The sequence below is a fragment of the Sparus aurata genome, chromosome 22 (genome assembly GCF_900880675.1).
Source record: "Sparus aurata chromosome 22, fSpaAur1.1, whole genome shotgun sequence".
In the NCBI taxonomy this organism is placed as follows: domain Eukaryota; kingdom Metazoa; phylum Chordata; class Actinopteri; order Spariformes; family Sparidae; genus Sparus; species Sparus aurata.
In genome coordinates this window covers 8,304,542-8,330,933 of record NC_044208.1, presented here as the reverse complement: position 1 = coordinate 8,330,933, position 26,392 = coordinate 8,304,542, and the positions used below count along the sequence as shown (strand labels likewise).

The 26,392-nt window shown below is 42.8% G+C and overlaps 1 protein-coding gene across 1 annotated transcript; it reads right to left on the bottom strand.

The window, feature by feature from the left end:
• Window positions 1-964: 964 nt before the first annotated feature.
• aig1 (androgen-induced 1 (H. sapiens)) lies at window positions 965-20,425 on the bottom strand. The gene is made up of 6 exons (XM_030406141.1): window positions 20,088-20,425; window positions 14,171-14,326; window positions 10,489-10,590; window positions 2,953-3,068; window positions 2,546-2,712; window positions 965-1,528 (listed from the first exon to the last, which is right to left on the bottom strand). Exons 1-6 carry the CDS (start codon window positions 20,226-20,228, stop codon window positions 1,509-1,511), a joined length of 702 nt encoding a protein of 233 aa, XP_030262001.1. The 5' UTR covers window positions 20,229-20,425; the 3' UTR covers window positions 965-1,508.
• Window positions 20,426-26,392: the final 5,967 nt, after the last annotated feature.

Below are 26,392 nucleotides of genomic sequence, written 5' to 3'. Positions count from 1 at the left end.
CAATCAGAGCTAAGACAGAGGGTGAATAGCGGTGCTGCAGCAATGGACAGTGTTTTTTGACCATTAAAGCTTGTAAACATTTTCTGATAGATGAAAGTATGATCTTCAAAATGAACATAATGTGGGAGAGTTTAACACTACTGTCCATCTGCTGGTCAGTCTGTACTTTGATCTGTCTCATTACCAACATGCCTCCCCTTTACCTCTTATTTCCTTTATATTGTTTATTTTATTTTTTAAATTTCCTTCCTTGCCATTCCTCGCTTTCCCTCACCCCTTTTCTACAACCTTTTTTTTGTTTTTCTTCCTCCTCCTGTCCTTCTTTCAGTGGCTTCCAGATGAGGACAGATCTGTTTTTGTGTAAGTTAGCTGAAACTGAGAGTGAGGTTAATTTCTTGTTTTGTTGTTTTGTTGTCCCGCCTATGACGGTGGTGGGACTTTTCAATGAAATGTCCTCCATTTATGCTGATTTCTTTTGGTTGGTTGAGAAGAAATTTTGTTTCACATGTTCCTATGATAACCTTCTTTTGACTTTATTTGTTTAAAAGGTGGCTCTAGTTTTCTGCGATCCATTTTTTTACACCCTCCTTTCCCTCCAGTCTTTCATCTCCCTGTCCTTCTTTTCCCTGCTCTTCCTTCACTTCTCATCTTGTTTCCACTTGAATTTTATATCCTCCACACACATCCTCCTTCATGCAGTTATTTATTCGTCTTTTATTCTATTATTTTAAGTGTCAGACGCTGTGAGCGTCCTGCGAGGCCGCGCGTGAATGTTGAGAATCACGTGTTTCGCACCCGTTTCACCAAAATTAGCAAGACGGCAGCAACGTCTCGCAGTGTGAGCCAAACTCGTGAAGATGCGGCGTGTTGCACATCTTACGTGAGGCTCTTCATCGGTCTCATTACCGTTAAAGGCAGAACTGACTTAGGCACAAAAGTCAGGATTCCAAACTGCACTAATGGGAACATTTTACCGGTCAAACTTTATTGATTTTGTACCAACATCTAGTTTCTTCAATACATGTCGTGTGACTCATAAGATGAATAATAACATTATTATTGTTGTTCAGTAGTTTCATAGTAGCTTATGAAGGAATTCATTCACTTTGATAAGAGTTCATAGCAGATTATGAATACAGTTTTTAGTGTGTTTCTGTCCCTTGTATGCATCTGTGCAGTTCTACATATTGTCCTCCAAACAACCAAGCCAACATGGCAGCTTAGTATTCTGTAAGTTAAAAAACAAACAAAAGAAGAAAGAAATCTCAGGAAATGAAAAAAAAAAAAGTTTTCATTCGTCACCTTGCTCTGTATTTACATGTATCTGTTGTTTTTCCTGTGGTCGTGTGTGTCGTTGTCATGGGAACAGTTCAAAGGTGATGGTCTTTTCCAATTCCGGAGAGGTCCCTTTGTTTTGCGATCTTGTGCTGTCCCGGGTGGGCGGGGCACGACTCGCCCTCCTCTGTCCGACTGAGGCCGACTTCGATGCCCGCGCCGGCCAGAGGCGATCACTCACCTTTGACCTTTTCTGAAGGGGAGGAGGCAAAGAGAGACAGAAGAGTGGAGCGAACTTTTAAAAAAAAAATAGCAGACTGTGAAGGCGCGCGCAAGTGTGTGAGAGGTATTTTAAGAGGAAGACGGAGGCTGCAGACTTCTCGTCTAGAAAGTCACACACACAGATTTTCACTCTCTGGTGTGGGTGGAGTGCTACCTGCTGACCTGCCGAGCAGATGGATGGGGGAGAGTGTGTGTGTGTGTGTGTGTGTGTGTGTGTGTGTGTGTGTGTGTGTGTGTGTGTGTGTGTTTGTGCCTGGGAAAGAGGGAGGCAGCAGGTCGGTCGGTGCTTCATCTGTTTCTGCTCGTCTCCTTCTGCTTTCTATCACTTCTCAGACTCACTGAAGATTCTAAGAAAAGTTAATTAGCGGCACAACTTGTACGTGAGAATGGACGAGATTCAAAAGTTCTTCAGTCTGTGGGTGAACATGTGACTTCAGATTCAGAAGCACAAGTTTCAAGCGATTCTGTGCCTGTCTGTGAGAAATCTGCCTACGCTATTTTTACCAGATAGTTTGGCTGCGTGGAGCCTGGAGCTTGGCGTCACGGCTGTCACCATCTTGGTTTTTTTTTGGGCCAGAGGATATGAGAGGGTGGAGCTGCTTTTTCCTCTATTTTACTCTGAATGGGACGTTCTTTTACAAAATGAACATCATGCTGCATTGAAGAAGACTTAACACTAGAGACTGAGACCGTGAACCCATCAGGAAACTGTTTAGTGAGGTCATAAATCAAGTGAGAAGTAGGCTCATTTTCTCATAAACTTGCATACAATCTGGCTACTTTTGGAAAGATAAGCCCAGCAAAATACAACAATGAAATTAAAATAAAGATTGTGCGCACAATATAAACCTTTCACATACAGCATACATACATAACAATGCACTACGTACAATAACAAGTAATACAATTTCCTGTCCAAGCTCAAAATAACCACAATTATCCTCTAATCTGTGAGAATGAACTCCTTTTTTGTGTGTGTGTTGTGTACCTGTGTGTATCTGGTCCCAGATGTAGCTGTTGAGGATTTCCCCGAGCGTGTAGAAGACGCAAATGACGGCCGTCATCACGCTGAAGAAGACGACCCGAGCCACCGGGGTGATGCGCTCCAGCACCGGGTACACCCACACACCCGTCACCTGGTGCACCCAACACGTCCTGAACAGGCGGGGCGGAGGCACGGAGAGGTAAGGTTAACATGCGCTCAGATCGATATTCTGGACGTGTTTTATTTGGGACAGCAGTTAATAGTAAAGGTTAAACCATTTTTAACTTAAAATGAATTTATGCAAAAAAAAAAACAAGGCTGGAAATGCGTTAAACTCATCCCGACAGTTCAAGATTCAAACCTAACATAAACAATTAAAACGAGTGTCGGAGAGAAGCGACATTTGGTACCAGAGGATGTATCCAATGCCAAAGCAGCACACCGCCGCCAGACCCCACGACCTGCTGGGATACCGATGGTGGGTGGTCCGCATCTCGATGATGATGAAGGGCAGAACAGTGGTGTGCTGAGAGAGAGAAAGGGAGAGGTGGGAAAAATTCATACATTAAAGAAGAGTTCTACACTTTCTTAACATAAATCAAACGCTACCTTGAGTAAAACCGCAGATTTCTCTGGTTGGAACTTGGAGGTGACTGATCTCAGTTTGTTCTCGTTGTATTAATTCATTCGTCTCTATATATACAGCATGTGAGTGTGTTTGTTTATAGAGACACCTGTGTAATCTGAACACACAAACACATTTAATGGAGGTCGTGGCATGTGCTGCTATTTTCTGTCAAGCTGTGTCTCGCCCACACACTCATCAGTGAGTCTGTGACTCACCACCAGACAGCAGTAAACAAACACACACACACACACCTGTACAGTATAAACACTGCACCATTAATAATATCCCCTGTCATGTTTTTTAATTGAATTTTTAGAAATGTATTATTCATTTGTATTTGTAATGCAGCTTAACGGGCTTCACAACAAAGACATTAGATGCAGCGAAGTGCCTCGCATGAAAAGACACAGAATTAAAAAGTTGCAGTCTGGAAGATTTAGCCACCTGATGAAGTCGTACTCCCAACAAACAAGGGGCAACACGTCACCAGCTGCTAACTGTGGCTGCCATAACACAGTCGGCGCAGTTAGCCATGCAGCTAGCAGTCCGGACAGGAAGCTTGGCTAGTTAGCATGCTAGCTTCAATAGTAGGGGTGTGCTAAAATATCGATAATACGATATATCGCGATATTTCGTCTTGAGGTACGTTATCGATACACTGGTGCCAAATATCGATATTTAAAAATGTAAAAAAAAAAAAAGAAAAAAATGTTTTGGTTTTTTTTTGGCCATCACCACCCCCCTTCGGAGGACAGCTTTATCTTTATTCAAACATAGGTATACAACCAAAAAAAAAAAAAAAATGGTTTAAGTAGCTCTGAAACCCACACATATAGATATTTAATGATAGTTGTAGTCAGTGTGTGTGTTAAGAAGAGACACTGTGCAGTATACTCTTTGTTTACTTGGCTGTCATTCATGTGAAATTGATTGACAATGTTTTGTCATTCCTGTGAAATGGATTCAGTGCAGTCAATAAATTCTGAATTTCTTCAGTGACACAGATATCGTGATGTTTCGTGGATGAAATTCCTTGCAATATATCGATTATCGCAGAATCGCTGTATCATGATATTATCGTTATCGTGGGCAAAATATCGTGATAGTACCGTATCGCGAGGTACCTGGTGATACCCAGCCCTATTCAATAGATATCTTACATCATCATAATGTCAAAGCAGTTTTTTCTTCACATTGTGTTAATAATTTAAGTTATTATTTAGATATTTTCGACAGAAATTCTTCCATATTGCACTTTATATTTAATTATATGATAAGACATCTATAAAGTAATGATAATATACAAACGGAATAGCCACTTGATTAAAAGTAGTCCCAGGCACTGGATTTTTGGGGTGCTAGCAGGTCATTCTGCCACGGCCATGGCTGAAACCCTTCAGATACATGCATTTACAACCGTGTTTGAATTTTGTGCAACCTTTCATGAGTTTTCGAGCACCGTTAGCAACTCCAAATATGCCATTTATTTTAATGGAAGAAAGAAAGAGTAATTCCTTGCATTGCTCACACTGTTCGGTGTTCAGGCCCTGATAATAGTTAAAGATGAGACAGAATAAGGATGAAGATGGAATACAGAGAATGTATAACAGATACAAAATAAATACATTAATTGATAAAAATGAAATCATGTTAAAAATATTCTTTATAGATTGCATTAAATCCATTTTCAAATCAGAAAATTATCAGCTGGAGTGTTACTAATGAACTGTATACTCAGCTGTCTGCCTTCACGGGCTACCCTCTTTGTCCACTAGGGGGCACTCACATACAAACTACACACAAACACAGCACACACATCGGCAGCACTTGGGCACACACACACGCACACACGCGCACACACACACACACACACACACACCGTTACAGGCGTGACTGTCTCTGCAGAGTTGAGACCTCTTACCTCATTTGCACTCTCAGGAGCACAGCTGTAGATCAGTGTGTGTGTGTGCGTGCATGCATGTGTGTCAGTTTTCACTCCAGGCGAGATCTTTTGTCTCCAGCAGTCGAGCCGGTCGGCCTCGTTATGTTACAACGAGAGTTCTTCCATCTGTTAATTGTTCCCAGATCGTGGGTCTGAAATGATGGAGGACGGCTCTGATGAGCTGCAGGAGGTTCATCGTACAGCAAACATCTCCTCCAGACGTGTCCTGGTGGGTCTCTTTTGTTTAACCAGAAAGCACTTGGAGAATAACTGCTTCTCCAGTATTGCTGTTATTTGGATCATTTTATTGTAACGGCTGCAGTAACTCTCTGTGATGGAGGACGATGAGATGAGGCTTCACCTTGAGTCGGAGAGCATCGCTGTGCAGCTGCAGCGTTTACATTTTTTTTCCAGAAAAGTAGACAATTACTCTCTCCTGCTGTCGTTCTTTGTGTCGTTTCATTATTTGATTCCATTGTCAGCTGTGTTTTTTGTTCTTTTCTCCAACTCATGTGATTAAACCTTTCCACTCCCAGTGTTAAGCCTAAAAAAAAAAACGTCTTAAAAAACAGTTTGTTCTCTCACTTTCATCACAGGGAGAGGCACGCACACACAGGTGTCACTTACACTGAGGACGCCCCGCCATTTTTTTTTGGAACAACTGCTTTTGGCCCCCCATCTCCTCTGTGTGCTTGCTCATGGGGGGGGGGGAAATGTTGGGTCTCTAAATAAATTAATTAAAGAGTATCGAACTTTAAAACTTAGAAGTTAAGCGCAAAGAATGGATTGCAAACTAGCATGCAACCGGCTCCCAACCAGCCTGCTGAGGAGTGACACCGCAATAAATCGATACTGTAAGTTAAAACACAGTCTGAGCGAGAATCACCCAGCTGTTCGATAAGATATATTGTGTGATGACGCCGTAAAATATGATGGCAGGCATTCGAAGAAGGGCTGGGCCATTTATTGATAACATAGTGTTATCGTGAGATGAGAATAAACACACACCTAGACTTTAGATATTGTTTTATTGCTGTTATAAACTGTCCTCCTTTGCAATTTTCAAAACTCATCAGACTGTACTGTCACACTTTAGATATAGAGATGTTTGGAATAAAACAATTTGCGAGGTTTGATTTTGTTTTCTAGTCCGAGAGGCTTCAAATGTTAAAGAAAGACAGTCTTAAGAGAGTCTTAATTTATTGTCATTTATGAGTTTGATAGCAAAAAATGTACATAAAGTAAAATAGTAAAGTAAATAGCGTGTACTTCACACAGCACAAATCTGAAGGGAAACACTGAATCGTCCCACATTCTGGTGTCGCAGTCACTTCATTTGAAGACATCCAGTGACACTTTCCCGACTCTCAGATGTTCAAAGTGGTTTTAACAGGACAATCAAACTTGTGTGTAGTTGATACGGCAGTGCTTTGTGTACTGTACAGTACTGCACTGTACTGTCCTGGGCTCACTTTGACCAATCGAACCTTTTCCGGCCTCCCTCTGAAGATTTGACAAAGGTCAGACTGAAGATGTCGGGAATGTGCAAACTAACAAGAGCAGCAACATCTCAAAGGAGGACAGAATAGCTCTCTCTCCTGGGGTCTTAAATTCTAGGTTTCCCTCCCATCATTATACTGTACACACGCACGCACATACACACACACACACACACACACACACACACACACACACACACACACACACACACACACACACACACACACACACACACAAACGTCCTGACACTGCACTTTTACCCAGAGCGCCTCAGAGGAATTCCAGCCTCTTGGTCGTGTTTAAGTTTAGTCTCTGTTCAGAGGACTCGCCGCTCGTAAATAATACTCCCTTTATTCTCGCTGTCTCCCTATTTTTGTTTTCTAGGTCTCTCTCTTTATTGTCCTCTCTCCCTCTCTCTTCTTTTCAGTCTCTCTCTCCCTCTCAGTCTCCCTTTCCGTCCCGTCCCCCCCCCACCCCCCTGAGGTTTTTGCGGTTTTAGCCCGGGCAGCCAGCGTTCTGCCTCGGTGGAAAATCCCCCCTCTTCGGCAAAACAGCGGTGGTTCGATCCTGTGGTCTGGGGCTAAAAACGGGACAAACCATTTCACGCAGAGATACGCAGCTGGGGGTGGGAGGGGTCACGCGGCCGAGGGCAGGTCCACGGGGTCAAATATCTTTCACTGAACGACTGACTGGAAATAGATTGAGAGGATTCGACCCGAGAGCTGTGGATTCTACACGAAAACACGTATCCTGCGTACATTTGGAGTGCTGGATGTGCACGTCCTCAGAAACTAATAACAGGGGCGTCAGTAGCTCAGTTGGTAGAGCAGGCGTCCCACGTGCTGCTGTCCTCGCCGCAGTGTGTCGTCCCCCTTCTCTATCTCATCCCATCTCCTGTCATCTCTATGTCCCATGAATAAAGCCAGAAAGGCAGAAGAAATAATAACAACCAAAAAAAAATAAAAAATCAAAGTAATAGTAATATTGAAACTCTCTCTTTGCCGAACACTGACATTAAATGGCCTTAGTGTCTCTGCAGGCTCAGACAGGTTGAAGCGCAGACTGTTTTTGATAGAATGTGGAACCGGATTGTCCCGCTGTGACATGATAAGCTCCTTAAGTTGAAAAAACCGTTGAGAAAAATGTCAACAGGAGACTTTTCATTTGATTTTCAGGGTTCAAGTGGAGTTCAGTCCAAAAGCCTTTATCAGCTGCTGCACTGAGGACGGAGCAACAAGCTCTGCATCAGCTGCTGCACTCTGACCCGTTAAACTCTGAAGACCCCACCGGCGGATTCATCTCTATGATCGCATGTTAGGAGGCCTTGCATTTTTTCAAAGCCGCAGAAGTTTATTTTAAATTCTTCAGAGGATACGAACGTTTCCAAAGATACCAAATGTGTCCGTCTGACTTATTCCCATTTGATGTTACGGCGCAGCTATGAAAATAAGATGTCTCTGGCTTAAATATCAAACAGCAAAGTTTCAACGACGCGTTGGAGCGGGCAGATACAGATCTTGTTATACAGCTGGGAAAAAAGGTTTTCGAGGTTTAAATAAACTTTACGGCCAATTTAATGCGGAAATTAGGCCGGAGTCTCAAAATCCACAGACACGAGTTGTCCGCGCACCTTTCATTGTCAGTGTTGTACTGGCTGTGATGCTGGTATTTCACTAGTGATAAGTTTTTGTTTGTTGAGGGACAATTATTAACTAAAGTTTAACTGCTGTTTGCCAAACTTTAAAAAGGACAGGTAAGGAAATAACGCCTAAATTTGACTGCACAGTTTATCATCGGAAAGTGTGAGATTATCGTGACTCTGCTTCTCTCCTGAGCCGCTCACACACCAGCCTCCAGATAGTTGATGCAGCATGTAGCCAATTGGATTTCAAATCCAGTAATATAAAGTTTGTATCAGTTTTTAAAGCTCTAAACTTGGAAATTATGCAAGTTTCATTTTCTCCTAAGCACTTGGTTTGACTGTTCTATATGCATAACATTAGTGTGCACAGGGAAATAAGGAGCTGTGATGAGTTTAATGCTGGTGCTACTCTCGGGCCGGGGTCTTTTGAGGTCATAAAAATGCTTTTGTTTTTTTCCAGGCGCCTGAATATTTCCTTAGATAAACAAGTGTTAAGTCATCATTTTTCAGTGACGTTGTTGCATTTGAACTTGGGGCGTGTTAAGACTACATGAAGAAGGCCCATTGTGTTTTCCAGTTAAGAAAAAAGGGACAGTTACAGGTCATCAGCAGGCTTATTTCTACATTAAAAAGCTTAGGTGAGAAAAACAGGTAAATAATTCTGTTTGTTCAGACTCCTATAGATTTAGGACAGAAGCACTCGCAGAGCTTCTGACAGCTCAGAACCTTCCGGAGGACACAAACCGATTTACCGGATTGGGATGTTTGGTTTAACTCTCGTCTGTGACATCTTTTTCTGATTTGCTATCATAATCACTGAACTTGTTGTCGGTGTCAATTTTTATAGTCTTACAGCTGCTTCGACTTTTGTGTGTTTAGCTCCCTGCATAGCAACGGTAGCGGGGAGGGAATAATAAGGGTAACTAAAACTAAAACCGACTAAAACTGCAGAAGGTCTTCACTTCGTTTTGTGTGAAACAATCAAGCCGTGAGCTCAGTAATCAGCATTACAGATAATAATAAATCTATAACAAGTCTATAAAACCACCAGTGACTCACTTTCAATTACTTTATTGTGGTGACTGGTGAACAAATTTATTAAAACATCTTTTTCCTCTCCCTCCCTCTACATCACTCAACCCCTCCCTCCTCCAATGGGAATGGCGACACGGTTGCCGTGGCAGCCGGTATAGACAAACAACAGTGATACCATGGTATACCGCAAAATATTTACAACAGGACTCGACTCGTGCACGCACACACACACATAAGCACACACAACGTTTCACAAAGGCACACGCACAGGCTTCCTCACGTTTTTCTGTCTCTCCCTTTTTCACATACGCGCGCGCGCACACACAGAAACAGAAACATGGCCGTTGGTGATGTTCTGGTTGTTTTGGTCCTTGGCGACGCCGCCATAGCAACCACTCAGCTCTTACATCATCTTCTGGAGTACAGGAAGAGAGACAAACAGACACCCACTGTCTTTGTCTCTTTCACTTCAAGTTGTATTACGGGAATCAGTTTTTTTTTTTTTTTTTAAACGAAACACACTCCGCCTCAGCGCACACACACTCCGCGGACGCTGTTCTGGCAGAAGGAAGCTTCATCGGGACGTTTTTTGCATGTCACAGACAAAGAGCTGGAACATTTTCCGACTATCTGACAGGCGATATAAACACACACATACAGCTGACGGTGTTATCAGTCAGTCGACATGTGCGCAGCGCGTCGGCCCCTGTCTAAACATTAGATTAAACCCACTTCCTCTTGATGGCAAATCAAAGCCAGCGACCCGCCGCTGATTCTATTCAAATCCAGAGGTTCACCAGCACCGGCTCTGACCACCGATAAGAGTTATCAAACACTTCACACAGTTTATTTCCCGGTGACATGAGTAATGATCCAAGCAGGACTTATTTTACATTGCAGATGCAACAATGAATCAATTAGCTGTTACCTATCAAAATCAATCATCAATTATTATGGTTATCCATTGAATGGTTTGAGTCACGATTCTCAGATTCCAGTTTCTTAAAGATGTTTGAGGACATCACTGGTTGCAGAGGACACTGACCGGTCAATCAACAGCTCTGGTCACTAACAATGCATTTCTGTATCAGGAGGCTTGGTGCACTGCTGGCAGAGGTACCTGTCATGTACCGGACTGTAGTGGTAGAGTGTGAGCCTGAAGCTGCGTCTAATTAGAACTCATTAAAACTTTGACTCACCATGCCGTGGTTGAGCCACTGAGGGATGAAGTTGTCCAGTAGTCTGGGGTAGACCAGCTCTCTGTCGTACAGGTAGAGACTCCAGAACGTAAACACCACAAACTAAGGAGAGAGAGACAGAGAGAAAACAACAAAGTTAGCAGACTAGTTCGCTAGAGTCCTAATTCAACACACGACAACATGCGGCTGTACAGAAACACCACATTATGTACGCAGCAACATGTACAAAATTCATACAAATCAATACTCAATACCTATATAGATATCACAGGAAAAAGAAGAGACCCAAGAAGAGAGACATCTGTATTTTTTACTGATAACTTAAACACTTGCAGACTACAAAGTCACTGTAGACACAACAACACATTTACAATAATGTTGAATCTGTGCAGCCTTGGGTTGAAAAGGAAGTTATTTTACATTTTTGATGCCATTTTATCTCATTTTATCAAGTTGTAACTGAGCATCATCATTTTGATGCACATTTTACTTCTTATATACGAGCATTTGACAAATAAAGATCTATGAATTCTTGAATCCAGAGTAAAGCCAAATAACACATTTTTACCTACTGTGATAACCGATTATTTATTCATTTTCTGAAAACAAAACAAAACAAAAAAAACACTTTCATTTTCACGTTTCATACTGTCTCGTTTTTTGGTGTGTAAAGAGTATAACAGCCTCTGCAGATGTTTAGTCTTGTTATTTCTCTTCACAGACAAACACACACATACACACACACACACACACACACACACACACACACACACACACACACAGGGCCAGCTGGCACACAAGGCCTCAAGCTGAGCGTCCAGGACATCCCGATGCTAGACCCGGCTGTCGCGGTCACCTTCCGCCCCACGTGTCCTGAACGCACCATACGCTAACAAACTCCCGGTCTAATGTATCTCCAGCAGACTGTTTGGACTCGGGCCAGACCATGTTCTGCAGGACGGGGGTGGAATTACCTGACCGTCATCTGGGTTCCAGTTCGAGGCATCTGAACCAACCCCCACCATTGTACCCTGAACCGGGCGAGTTCTCTGCTTTCAACAGGCCGGAGGAGGCAGGAAACACACACACACGCACACATGCACGCACACACACACACACACACACACACACACACACGCACACACACACACACACACACACACACACACAGAAACTTCCTCTACTTTCCCCACCGCCCTACACAAAAACAGATGCCTATATGTACATGCATGCACATACACCTGTGATATATGCACCTGCACACTCATGCATGCATATAAGTGACACACACAAATTCAGGCGCGCGCACACACACACACACACACACACACACACTGTTTCCATATCAGTCAGGCTGGGTTTCCAGACACTAGCTGTGGTGATAATCATGTCTATTGTGCTGTGTGTAAACTGAACTCTGTGCCCAACTCGCACACACGGCACCATGCCAGCCGGCGGCTTCTATAGGTGTGTGTGTGTCCAAGTGTGCGTGTCAGAGAGAATGTAGTATCTCACTGGCACTCTGGTTGCTCGGGGCGGTTGATTAGTCTGTGTATGGGAGTGTGTGTGTGTGTTTGTGTGTACACGTGTGTGTCGAAACCTAGGATATGCTTGCAGTGAGACAATTGTACAAGTGCCTCAGTGCGGCAGCTAGAGGGCAGCGTGCCAACTGAAATCTTGAATACAATTGTGTGTGTGTGTGTGTGTGTGTGTGTGTGTGTGTGTGTGGGGCAGAACCATGTGAGCTTAGTCTGCAAGCGTTATGAGAGCAGCCCGAGGACCGGACAGAGGTCACCGTCTGACTGTCTGAAGCAGCAGAGGACGATTCGACGCGGTTTCCTCTGTTCTGTTTATTCAGAGCCAGATTGAACTTAGATTCTACTGATGTGAGCCGCTGGAGGTCCTAACTGATCGGTATGTGGACACTGAACATACATGTTACATACTCGCTACTGTTACCAACATTTGACACCATCAAACTAGTTTTCATTTTGGATTATTTGTTTGATTTGCTCTTGGCGACCAAATTTCCTCGTTTTGTTTGACCAAATATCCAAAACCCAGAACTATTCATTCTACAAGTTGTTCTTTGACGTCACAATCTGCCCACAGAGCACCCTGCAACATCATCCACTGCACTGCGAGTTGTGGAGGTGTGGTGGAGGTGCAACATAACACGGCAGGAGGCGCCTTTTTCGAGCCCGTGTAGAAAGAAATGGAGTTTATATTTATGTATTTTTTGCGGTCAGTATGTCATCCAATTCCATTTCTAGTGCTTCAGCCAAGCACTGAAATCATGTGTTTTTTGTGTCCAATTTCCAATTAATTTTACATTTTAAATCATGCACCTTTGGCCCTGATTCGGCATCCTTTCTCTGTATGTAGTCATCATGTTCAGACCATGTCGGGCAGCCCGAGTGATAACCTGAATGATCCAAAACACTGACATTGTCATCATCTCTTCATTTGAACTTCCATCAACGTGACAGGCTCATCACAGCCCCCAAAGTCCCATGCGTGTGTGTGAAAAAAAATACAGAGATGAGCAACAAATCTGCACTGTTCATTTCCTGATGAGTATCGTGTGATAGGATCAAAAGCTCCAGAAAAGCCATGAAATGGGCATAGTTGTGAGATTGTTTCCACGGTCGAGAATAACCTTTAAAAACCTCTTTAAGCCAACACACACTTGCACGAAAACTTCTTGTTTATCCTTTTTTTTTTTACGCTTCTAGGCTTCCCCAGCTAACCCTGTGTTTCACGTCACAATGAGATGAACTAGGTCGACCAATATGGCTTTGTGAGGCCGAGTACTGTTCATAAATAAAAAAAATGTAGGCTCTTTACTTGAGTATTTTCATTTTCTGCTTCTTTATATTTCCATTCCGCTACATTTATTTGATTAATTTATTTACTAGTTACCTTGCAGATTCAGATTATTCAGGCTATCAATTGTGACGTGCTACCGATCAGATGTTGTTGTGGGCGGGGCACTGTGCGAGAGGATGTGGCATCAGAGCCGAAGTAGCACATTTTTAAATCAGTTCATTTTGTCGACATTCTGACAGAAAAATCCCTGATCACTGAATATCTTCCCATAATATGAACTGTTGGCTGTTACCTGAAGCAAAGTCTGCATACATGTGGACTCGTGAATGGTGTCATTAAGGACTCAAATATCTGCAAGACAGCACTTATCCTGTACCTGAAGATTTCAGCCCTTGTAAATTTAGCGGCTAACCCGCCTCGAGGCCCGCGAGTGTGAACGCTGGAATTGGGCATTAACGTTCAGTCGTCGACTCGCGGAAGAAGACAAGGATTCCTCTGTGGTGGCTAAACCTGACAAATACGAGGGGGAATCTTTAAGTTTGAATGTAGCACGGCCCGACACTCGTGACATCCACATGCTGATCTGACAAATGTTTTTTTGTGTCAGCTCAAAGGGCAAAATCCCCCTGAATCAACATTTGGGTCGCACTTCAGAGAGATCGAGAGGGGTGAGAGAGAGAGACGATTATCCTGCAAATACACAAGTCAGGCCTTTGATTCCTGCAAAACAGGCTGATCGTTCCTTGGGCTATTGTGCCTTTGTGTGTGTGTGTGTGTGTGTGTGTGTGTGTGTGTGTGTGTGTGCGGTTGGCTGCATGCATCCATCCATCCATCCATCCATCCAGCCCCTCACCGCTCCGACGGGGAAGGCCAGCACAGCCATCATCCAGTCCCTCAGGCCAATCAGCTTCCTCAGCTGGCGCTCCTGCTCCCTGCTGTCGCCTCCCTTAGTCAGCAGGCTGGACACATCGATCAGGACACACACTCCGAAAAACACCGCCTGGATCACCTGCGGAGAGAGAGGCCGAGAGGGAGTTCAGCGAGTGCTTTCGCAGCTCGTTCACATGACGAACACTTCAAAAAGAGACGGAGGGCGGAGGAGTAAGGGGGGGGGGGGCAGAGGGAGAGAGAGGGAAGCAGAAGATGAAGAGTTGAGAGAGGGGGAGACGGACGTGATGAGAGGGGGCAGCCAAGACATTAAAGCTGCACCGCAATCACGGCAAATCATTGCATTTTGCGGTGTATCCACTTTTCCTGAACCTGCCTCGCCTCCTCCTGCCTCAGTCAGTAATTTCATACAAGTCACTTGAACATCCTCAACACAGCAGAGAGGCCGGAAACACTGGCTTCGATCTTCTCTGGTCTTTATTCACTACAAACCGACAAACGGTACAGATGTTAGCCGCCGCCAGCCGGCCATGTGCAGTGGTTGTGTAAAAGCTTACCAAGCTTACTGATACGTTTTATTATATTTTACATGATGTCTCGTTTCTCTGTCACTACACATGGAAATACAATGTGTTCAGTGAGACCTGCAGCGCTGTCGTTCATCATAAATGCATCTACGGAGCAAAGCAGCGGTCACTTTTGGCATCTGTTGACACCGGATCAATGTTTAAACACTTCAGGGAGTAGTTTTATTCAGTCTGTGTGACCTTTAGACAAGATGGAGTTGTTTGATGAGGAGCTGAGGGCGACAGGCCGCACGCCACCAACTTCTCAACGAAGTAACCGACACCTTTCCCTTCACTCATGTTATCATGTTCCATATTAGCGCTGGGTTTAAATCCAAAATATTGCCAAACAGACTCTTTTGTTTTTTTCACTTTGACAGCAAGTCCTCCACCATCGTTTTGTCAGACAACTGTTTTTACTCTCATCACAAGTGAAATGTGACTCCTGCTACCCTGTAGACACCTGCAGCAGTTTACTGTCCATCGTCCGACTAAGTATTGATTTTTTTCTTAAAAGGAAAATGATGTTGGGGGCAGTTGGCAAATGTTCTTACAATGAATCTGATTTGTTTAAACTGTTTTGTTCAGATTCTTAGGTTTGATAGAGTTATGGCAGAGCTACCATGAGTCTCGCTCGCTCTGACACCATGATCACCAAAGGAGCCGGCCTCAAGGTTCTGGACATGAGCCCCGACTTAAAACCTCATCATGACTTATGATGTGTTGTCATGTTTCAGATGCTTAACAGATTTTGTACTGGAGGTGAAACCATGACCGAGTGGTTAAATTCAACCTTTTTTTAATCCTGAGTCAGGTACTTTTGCTGCACATCACTGCCCCTCTGTCTCCCCCCCCCTTCATGTCATATCACTTCTCCTCTGACCACCTTCCAAAAAATCTGATTATTGATTCCGAAGTCGATCCAGGCACTCCCAAAAAAGAAAATATCAAGAAACGAGGAAGGAAATATTAACAGGCCCTTTATTGTCATTAAAAAATCCAACATGTTTCGACAATTAGGTCTTCATCAGGGCTCCAAGACACAATCAGATTATTGGTGCCTTTAATTTGGCTCCTGGCGGTATGCTTACATTTTATCTTTTATAACAGGCCCAATGGAGGTTTCCCTCAACATTTTCCATTGTTTATCTGAATTCTAAAATCCAATAAACACAAAATCATTTGCCGTCTTTCAATGGGAGCAAAGCAATTTCCATTTTATTGCCCGTCACCTAGCAACAGTGTTCTCAAACTTAAAACCACTCGAATGCCAAACATAACCTGCACTTGACTTCCCGACCAGGTTCATTTAAAATGCAGCAGAGAAACCTCCCGCAGCTGCTGTGAGTACCTGGACGTGATGCAACACTGTCCACATCTGCTGTCGACACTCATTCATCAGTGTGGGATTATATAAATGATACCGATCCAGTCTGGGTGTCCATGCCAACGAGCACATCGTAAATACATTACTTACATCGTGAATCTCTAACGCTCGGATTCAGATGGAGCTGTGGGGCGTTTAGTGAACTGTGCCGAGAGAGAAACCAGCTCCTCCGCTGGAATGAAACACTCACATCGATACGTTCACAGTGATGGATCTGACCTTCTTTAGCAGAGAAAGATGGAGAGGATGCACCCACCCATCTGTCCCCTCTCTCCTTTCATCTTCCACTGGGAGTATCACGTGTCTCTCCCTGGGTGTGTGGACGGCTCCACGCTGGAGACAATTAGGCTTTAAAGCTACCGGATGCTGATTATCCGCCAATTATGTAGACTATGTTAGACTGTTGACTAAAAATACCAAGCTGGTACCCTCCTCGACATGTGTGTTGCTCGTCTATCCATACTGAATTGGCTTGCTCGCTCCAAAAACAACGGGTTTCTATGAAGAACTCGGCTAGCGACGAGGCTCAACGTTCACGACCGAAGTGCCTGCGTTTGTGAAATAGATCTCAAGCAATCATGTACGTTTCAGTGTCAGGGCAGCATTTATTTACAGGGCTTATTATGCACATGTTCATACAGTCACACACACACACAGAGTACGATGAAGAGCCAGATGTTGTAGCCGTGTGTGTTTCCTGGCTGCTGGTGTGTACAGGTCATTAACAGCACAGTTAACCAGGAGGAGAGCTCTAATGTGGAAAATATGACACAGCTGTTTCTCACACACACACACACACACACACACACACACACACACACACACACACACACACACACACGGGTCTGCAGGGAATTATCTTGTCGAGGGTTGCCATGGTTTGAAATTGAGTGGGTTCAGGTACAATAATTAATTTGAATATTATTATTATCATTAATTCAAAAAATCATTAAAGAACAGAAACAGAAGAGTTTTCTGGTTTAACATATGCTTTGTTATGTCCTGACGGACATGAAACTTGATAAAGACTATATTTTCTTAATGATACAAATACAGTAGAATTCAAAATTGTTTATACACAAATATTAACTGTAAGATAACTGCCAGGTTTCATGCTACGGTTTACCTTGATATCAGGGCTTTAAACAGGCCTTAAATTAATCACTGCTATAAGAAAATGTTATAAGTTATCAGCCTATTAGCAATCTATGTTTTAGTCCTATTATTACATATGACTTGTTGTCACTGGACATTATAAATATATGACAAATATTGCATTTTGAATAAAATTGTTGCGATTTTGTGAGATCAGTTGATTAATCCATCAAAAGAAAATTAATTTTTGACAATCAGTTCATCGCTTCAGTCATTCTTCTTGCAATAATGTCAAACATTTGCTGGTTTCGGCTTCTTAAATGTGAGAATGTGCGTCTTCTCTTTGGGTTTTTGGACTGTTGGTTGGACAAAAGAAGAAAGGTGAAGACGTCTCTTTGGGCTCTGGGCAATTTTTTTATATTTTAGGAACCAAACAATTAATCTTGAAAATAATCTGCCGATTAATAATGTAATAAAGTGTTAGCTAACCCAACGCAAAACCCAGATTCTTGTTCTTCTGCCCCAGGACGAAGAAAATGCAAACACTCTCTGCCAACAGGATCTGGCAATGATTAAGTTTTATCTTTGTCTGATGTCCCCGAACAACAAGCGGCTTAAAGAAGCAGGCTAAGGTTCAGACATTACGAGCTGCTCGTCTTCATGTTTTGAATGCCTCACAATTTTGAGCTTTCACAAAAGTCACTTGTAAACACAGCCGAGCAACGGTACATACAGAATATGAAGAAAAAGTGATCCAGTATAAATTACTTCTAAAATAAAAAGGAAACGGCTAAAAAAAAAACCTACGTCGCCACTGGTTGGCTGGTCACGGCTGGTTCATAGCCCTCACTCTGTGTGACATTAAGCTGTGTTTTTGAATGACTGACTAACTGAATTATTCACTAACAGATCTCCCTCTTTGTGAATGCATGTATGTAGACATTGTCTGACATCACTGCCAGCTGTGTGTGTTTTGTGTCTTCAAACTGTATCCGTCATTATGGCGTAAAGTCTCTAGTTCAATTTCACTTTAGAATCAAAAAAGCTGGTTTTGAACCATAATGTGAACCGGTCCTACACTGTTTCAGAGAGAAGCTTCTTCAGCTATTGTGAGGAGCACTAACACAAAATCTTTTTATTAATTCTGTTGTGCACAGAATCTTATAAAAACGTCATTGTTGATGTCAGTGTCAGTTTGAAGAGTGATTTGTTAATCCTGAATAAAGCAATCTCGAACAGCAGAACAGTACATAGTTTGGAAATATTGTTCCAGCTAACTGTAGATAAACTGGAATTTAGCATTTTGGGGATTAATGACTTATTACCATGTCAACAGTTTAAATGGATTTCGAGGCAACTTACAGACTCTAGTTAAATCATTCATTCTATAATCTGGATAACTCAATAATACCAAGCCCCCAGGAAGAGCACCAGGCTTTGAAGCCAGCTTCAAATGTAATTACAAGTAATAACAAGTTGCATGATGCACTGTGGCCAAAAACAACACTTTTTAGCAAGAAGCTTACATTGTGGAAGAAGCGTCCCAACCCCCGCAAAAAATGACAAATTTCACTATCATAATTTGATCCATGCGGTCCTATAACTTTTGGAAAGTCTAGAAGAGCTGCTGGATTAAGTAACTCTTTCTCTGTTCAAGTTAGCTGGGGTGCTGAAGTGTGCGCCGCTCTGTGGGCTCCAAAACATGGATGATATGGGTATTTTCATACCTAGAAAGACAAGCCATTTTGGCTTCAAAGCACCACTGAGCAGCTTTCAAAGAAATGAACAGGGCTCTGCCTCCAACACTATGTCCAGGTCTCAATACACGAATACCAGGGCTCCAAATTAGCTTTAGCTTGAATTTTAAGCATGATACTTTGTTTTTTTTTTACACACTTTTTATACATTTTTTTCTTCAGCTTACAGTTTCAGCATGTCTGTCGCTCTTTTTGCTATGTTTTTGTGTTTGTTTGTTATGTAGTGAAAATTCAAAAAGGTGCAGTGAAATATTAAAACATACAAATATCCCCAACGCTTTCTCGACACATACGGATATATATTTGACTCTGTTACATGCGTTACTGCTGTATAAATGACCTTGTTACATGGGGAGCAGCCAATCACCAGGGCAACCGCTGACTGCTGCTAGCTGTAGCTGCGGTTAGCAAGTTAGCTCAGTTAATCGCGCAGCTAGCAGTTATGTTAGCTGACTGTGCAGGAAGTGAGTGTTGGTGTTATTTACTCACTGACTATCACCTCTTGAGGTTCAATGGGGCAACGGGCTAACTGGTTAGTTTAATGTCCAAACTGTTTATTTCCTCACATTCTGATGATAATGTGAGCCAATTGTTGATTGTTTTAAACGCAAATTCTTACATATTGCACCTTTAAGACCTTAAGACACGTGTGTTTTGTTGTATTAATGACACAATTAATTCATTTCATGGAGCTACACAGTTTTTGGGGGTTAGCAAAGCTGTTGGAATCAACAGCGGACGAGCAGCGCGCTCCCGCTGAGGGGGACCGTTGATGACGGGGAGCCTTCTGCACCGTAACACCTGTTCCGGTTCAGCCGTTAACACAGCGTGCGCACATGTCACCCACGTTCGTGGCTTCAAATACAGCTGCAGACACAACGAAGCGTAAATGACTGCGTCTGTACCACCTCCTCTTATGTTAACGATGAATCAAACACCGGAAGAACAAAGGCAGGGGGGCGGGAACGCTGAATAATCATTTCGATCTGATCACAACACGAAGCACCGACCCAGCAGCCCATTCAGCGAGCTCAGTGGCGGTTTGGGTGTGAATGCAGATAAAATGTGAAAACCTACCAGGTCGATGAAGGTCAGAAACTTCCAGCTGCCTCCGTAGGTCTGGTGTGCCGGCATGTCTAAGGCTTTGTAGTGGCAGAGGATGGAGAAATAAGACAGCAGGATGGCGACCCGGAGAACCTGTGATGGGATCAGCGCCATGATGCTCGCTCGTTGTGTCTCTGTGCCTCTGCGCCCGCTTCTGCCCGTGTCTTTGTTCGCTTTTAATCCTGTTTTCACCTGTCCTAACCTCCCTCCCTGGGTCTGCGCCTCTCCTGCTCCTCCAGGCTGGCTACTGCTTCCGTGTTATGGTGATGATGCAAGGAGGACGAGGAGGGGGAGGAGGGTGAGGAGGAGGAGGGGAGGGTGACGGGGGGGGGGGGGGGGGGGGGGGGGACGATCCGATCTGCCTGCAGCCTGAACAGTGTTCCAAGTTAGTGTGACCCACAGTACAGCCGGACCAAGAGGTACAGCTGATAGAAAACTTCTATTTGTAAAGAATAACAAATATTATGTAGCCTATATGTTTACTATGAAATAATAGTTACGACATAAAAAAATATTAAATTATAGGATAAAAAGTCTAGATTATGAGACTAAAGTATAAACTATGAAATTAAGAAATCGACAGTCTGAGATTTAAAATCTAAATTATGAGATAAAACATCCAAATTATGAAATAGAAAAAAATATGTTATAAAATTAAAAGTCTGAATTATGAAATTATTTTAATTTCATAATTCAGACTTTTAATTTGAAATTGAAATAGTATGTAGCCCATGTGTTCCATATGAAATAAGAATTATGACATAAAAAATCTAAATTATTACATTTAAATTTTAAATTATAGGACAAAAAGTCTAGATTATGAGATCAAAAGTCGAAATCATGAGATAAAATCAACATTTTGACATAGACATCTGAATTATAAATTGAAAAATTGAAATTCAGAGATCAGTCTTGACTTTTCAATCTCAAAATTGTGACTTTTTTTTTTAATAGATTTGAGCTCATAATAACAATAATTATTGTTGCTGCTTGATTAAACAGGTGAGATAAATTGCATAGTAATATCATTATAAGACAGATACTAACATGTCTGTTCTCTTTATAAAAGACAAGAGATTGCCGGTTCGACTGCAGTACCTGAAACATGATTTTACACACTTAAATAAAATGAAAGAAGTCTCTGAGACATTCAATCATAATATCTACATAAATAAGCAAAATAATAACAATAATGAATTCATAACAATTATGAAATCTTAACCAAACCATCTTAGATTTCTGCTACAAGCAAGATCAGTTTAAGTCTATCTATGATGCTCCATTCACATGCAGGCTCGCGGCGCTCGGCTCGTATTGCACGCTGTTGCATAAGAAAAGGAAAAGAGTGTTTTTGGTCAGTGACAGCTCAGTGACTTCTGCTGAGCGCTGCGAGCACTGATCTGGTGTTTTGAAGATTAATAGCTGTCCTGACATGGTGCCAGGTTCAAAACTGAGTCACGTTAGGGCAAAATGTCTTTGGACATATGTAGCTGTAAAAAGCAATATTTCAACCGTGACGTTCACGGTGTAGTCAGGAACCGCTTCAGTCATTTCACCAGACGTACGAGCCAAAGGAACATGCTAACTGGGTCACGGCGCTGTCGAACATCAGGCTGGCACTCTCACAGGGAACATAATGAAAAACACTCCTTTTTATAAGAACAGGGAGCTCCTCGGTTTATAGGGGCCGAGTGTTTAACAGCCTCACTCGCATTTGTCTGGTCCCTGCTCGGGGTGTGGGCAATGAAAAAGAATCAAATCTCATGGACATGCTCTCGGTGAACCCTTCTTTTTCTTCCCCTCTTTTAGATTATGTGGGTTGGCCAGTAATGAAGCTGTGTTCATGTGGAGCACGGTCGGCACTGGTTCGACAAAGATGACCAAACGCTCAGGCTAAATCTCCATGATTCTCTCTCTCTCTCTCTCTCTCTAAGCGCCTGTTTTCTTCTCTAAAGTAAGTTTGTGTTTAAGCAACTTCAGCTAAGGTTAGGGACAGAATTTTCAGAAATACACAAAAACCTTTACAAACCAAATTGTGTTTTTCTGCTGAAGAAAGTCCCTGATCACGTTCTAATTGACTTGGTCCTTCTTATTTTCCCAATAACCGAGGCTTAGGCTAACCGTAAACTAGCCTTATACTTAATTAATGGGTAGAAACACTACAGATGAGTGATAGGTCGAACTCTATACATGGACCCCCTGATTTAAGTCTGTAATACGGGACCGCAGCTCCAAAATCACCGATCACCTCGGTTTCCATGATGCAATTCAGGAGTATGTTTTGTAAGACCTTTCGCACTCTTGTTTTACGACGGCGAGGAATCTTTACTTGATCATATGTCATACAATGTACAGCATAGTGAAAGTGGCAATGTGGATCGAACCCATCCAGAGGGAGCATCGGACGGCGGTCGCGCCCATCGAGAATTAACGTAGATTGCGTGTTTCGATGGTGGGGGAACTGGAGTACACCACCGTGCTACCCATGTGTTCATTGGGGTGATGTTTTAATGACTCCTGGAAGAACAGCCCTGTTGGCTTAAAAAAAGATCCTGATAAATAAAAAATAAAAAATCTAATCAAACACCTCTGCCATTGTGTTTCTGACTGTGTTTCAGTCAGCAGGGCTCTGGGCCAGGCCAGCGCAGATTAGGCCCAAGTGATTATCCAGATGTTGAATTTCCAACTGTTCCCCATCATCGCGTTTGAACCCACCGCGGTGGAGCTTGCGGAGACGGAGACTAATCGATCCTCTGACCGGAGGAGAGGAGTGACTTGTTTGGGTGTAATAACACACTTTCTAAAGATGTGTTGATTTAATAATTCGCGTCTGTTCGCGTTAATGAACACAACTGAAAGAGATGTTCGGCAGCTCTACGAGAGATTGTTGGAGGGGTTGTAGAGAACCAGCTTCCTGTTCAGATGGAGGGTTTAAACCAGTAACCTGACTGTTGTGGGGCAGAGATCTCCACGCAGCCTGTTTGGGGTTTGGAAGAGCGTTGTGGAAAATGCCGGAATGATTGGGCGGAATATTTTGACCCTCGTAGATCCATGAGAATCCAGGAGTGTGTGTGTGTGTGTGTGTGTGTGTGCACTGTGAAGGGGGGAAACTGACATCCTGGCTGGTACAGAGGCTTATTTCCACAATGGGAAACTTTACACACATGCCCTCACGCACAGGCATGCACGCTCACACACACACACACACACACACACACACACACACACGCACACACACGCACACACACACACACACACACACACACTAAGGCAGCGGCTCTGTGGGGTCTCAGAGGAGTTGGCAGCAACATGTTTCCTCTTCCTCCTCCTCCTCCTCCTCCTCCTCCTCCTTTTCTTCCTCCTTCATTCTGCAGAAATGTTCCACTGTGGAAACTCTGCTGACTGGAAGAGACAGAAAGAGAAAGTAAGACGGGGTCAGCATGTTACTGTATTGTGCTGTGTTGTTGGTTCTACTGATTAAAGTTTCTTCATCATTTTTACCGTGTAGGAAGAAATCAAAAGGGAAATATAGAGCGTAGTTTCCAAGTAACATTAACTGCACCACTGACCATTGATTTATTAATTTTTCAAGTTACAAAGCCCGAGTTCGCCAACATAAATACAGATGGCGTCACAGCGGTGTGGCGCCACACACGGTGAACGCTAACTTTTAACCCACTTCATCAATTTTTCACATCGTATAGTGTTTGTTCGTGAAACGTGAATACAATTTTGTGGTCGGCGTTTTCACTTTCATTCGGTCAATGTGTGCTTAGTAGAAGTCTTTGAGAGCCTGCGTTGGGATTCCTACCCGTCCTGTCTTTTTTTTTTAAGTGCCCTGAATTATTAAATCAGGGGCTCTCCTCCAGGAGACCGGTGGGTGGAGATTCAGCTCACCTGTTCTGGTTGCGAGACTGTATAAACCTGCGGCAGTCCACCAGGCACACTCTCTCTCCCTTCCCACAGCTGGCGTCCACCCTTTATTGTTGTTTTTTGGTTGTTTTATGATTTGAGTTAACCTTCCATTAAAGCAAAACTCTCACCGAAATGCAACCTAGGCTTTTTTTGAGAATGTATATGAGTCAAACCTTCGTGTAAAAGCATAACTACGATGAAAGATTTAAGATTTACCATATTTTTGTTTTCGGGTCAAACCCATTTTCAATGGGAGTGCTACGGGCAACTTTACGTTAGCATCAAAATCTCTATTTTTAAAACACTAAGAAGGCTCGACACAACATGAACCTTTGCTCGTAGTATCACCAGGGTCTCTACACATGAACACGAGCATTGAGAACATTGTTTGTGTACACAGAGTTTACTAAAAAGAAGGTTTCTGAACAACTCGCATTAGCAGATGCTTGTTCCGCTAGCCGCCGTCCTGACAGCCGAGAAGTGTCGATCTCCAGACCCGACATAAGATGGAGTTGTGTTAAGGTGGACCGCTCCTAAAGCTTAGTTCCATATAAATGCACGGATACTTCAATGTTTTGTCATTAGCAAAAAACAACATTGACCTTGAAGTTGAAAAAGGAGCCTCGTATAAGAAACAATACTAAAATAAAAAGCCGTAAAAGTCACGTGAGATAGCATGTCGTGTTGTTGCCGGAAGACAGTAGTGTTCCACCTTAACTGTCCTCCATGTTATGTCGAGTTCGGAAATCGACACTTCTGGCTGTCAGGACGGCGGCTAGCTGAACAAGCTGCTAACGTGAGTTGTTCAAAAACCTTCTTTTTAGTAAACTCTCTGTACACAAACAATGTTCTCAATGCTCTTGTTCATGAGTAGAGACCCTGGTGATGCTACGAGCAAAGTTTCATGTTGTGTCGAGCCTTCTTAGTGTTTTAAAAATAGAGATTTTGATGCTATCGTAAAAAATGCCCGTAGCACTCCCATTGAAAATGAGTTTGACACGAAAACAAAAATACGGTAGATCTTGTCTCTTGTCTTTCGTCGTAATTACGCTTTTACACGAAGGTTTGACTCATATACATTCACAAAAAAAGCCTCGGTTGCATTTTGGCGAGAGTTTTGCTTTAATAGTAAAAGAGTAGTAGTTCACCAAACCTAAAATGCACAAAGAATTAATAAATCTTAATTTTCAAAACTCAGTACAATAAAGGTGAAAAGAATTGACCTTTTCATCTCTAAAAAGTAGTTTCTACAAAAGCTGTTGGATTATTTTTAGAGTAAATTACAAAAGACGAAGAAAAGCAGCAGATCTTGACATTTCAGAAGCCGGAACCAGCTATGTTTAATCTGGTCAAACCTCCAGCAAGACTTATAGAGATAAAAGTATTAACACTTTTTGCATAGCTCTTAAATTAAATGTCTCTCATTTACATTAGGATGTGGGAAGAGATACATACCTCTAAACCAAAGTCTATTGGTTGGTTGGTGAGAAAATATACTCGATGCAGACTTATTGTGGTCGATACGATAAAGTCAGCAGCAGCAGTCATGACTATTGTGATCACTTCCATTCACATTGCAGTGGAGCTACAGTAGCTATAGTACGGCAGCATATTACCATACTGAAGATACACTCATAATAGAAGTAGCTTCAATTGCACTGATTATATTATATCTGACAATTTGATTTGTCAAAGTTCATTTCAGTCATTAATAATTAGAAATCTTCACAAAAAAATAAAACAGTTTGAATGAACACACTGGGTATCAGTGTCAGTACTGAGGCTGACCAGTAAGGGGCGCTGTTTAGCCCCAAACAGCTAGAAGGGCACCAAGACTGACTGTCATAGGGCTGTCTCTGTGTGCGGTTTGTGTGTGTGCATGTTTGTGTGTGTTTTGTGTGTGTGTTACAGTCTGTCTCTTTCTATTTATCTATCTACCTCCTGAGCTCACCCACGCCCTCTGAGGATGTCCTCCTCAAACTGTTATCTCTTCAGGTAGTTTGACCTTTACCCTCCGAGCTCTTATGTAACACCTGGGCCGCACCTCAATACACTGATGACAGTGCCCGCATGAGTGTGTGTGTGTGTGTGTGTGTGTAGAGAAAGACACACTGACAGGTATTGATGTGGCTGCATGAAGTGAATAAAAGAAAAGCAGATGGAAAGATACACAATGTATGTGTGTGTGCGAGCGAAAACAGTGTGTTTACTGTCAATCTGCGAGAAAAACTAGGTGTGGTGGCGAGGGGAGCGGTCTCGCCTTGTGTGTGTGTGTGTGTGTGTCTGTGTGCGTGTGTTTGTGTGAGTGTGAGAGTGTATGAGTAAGCATTAGTAATCAGTCAGCTGTCACAGAAGTGCTTTGT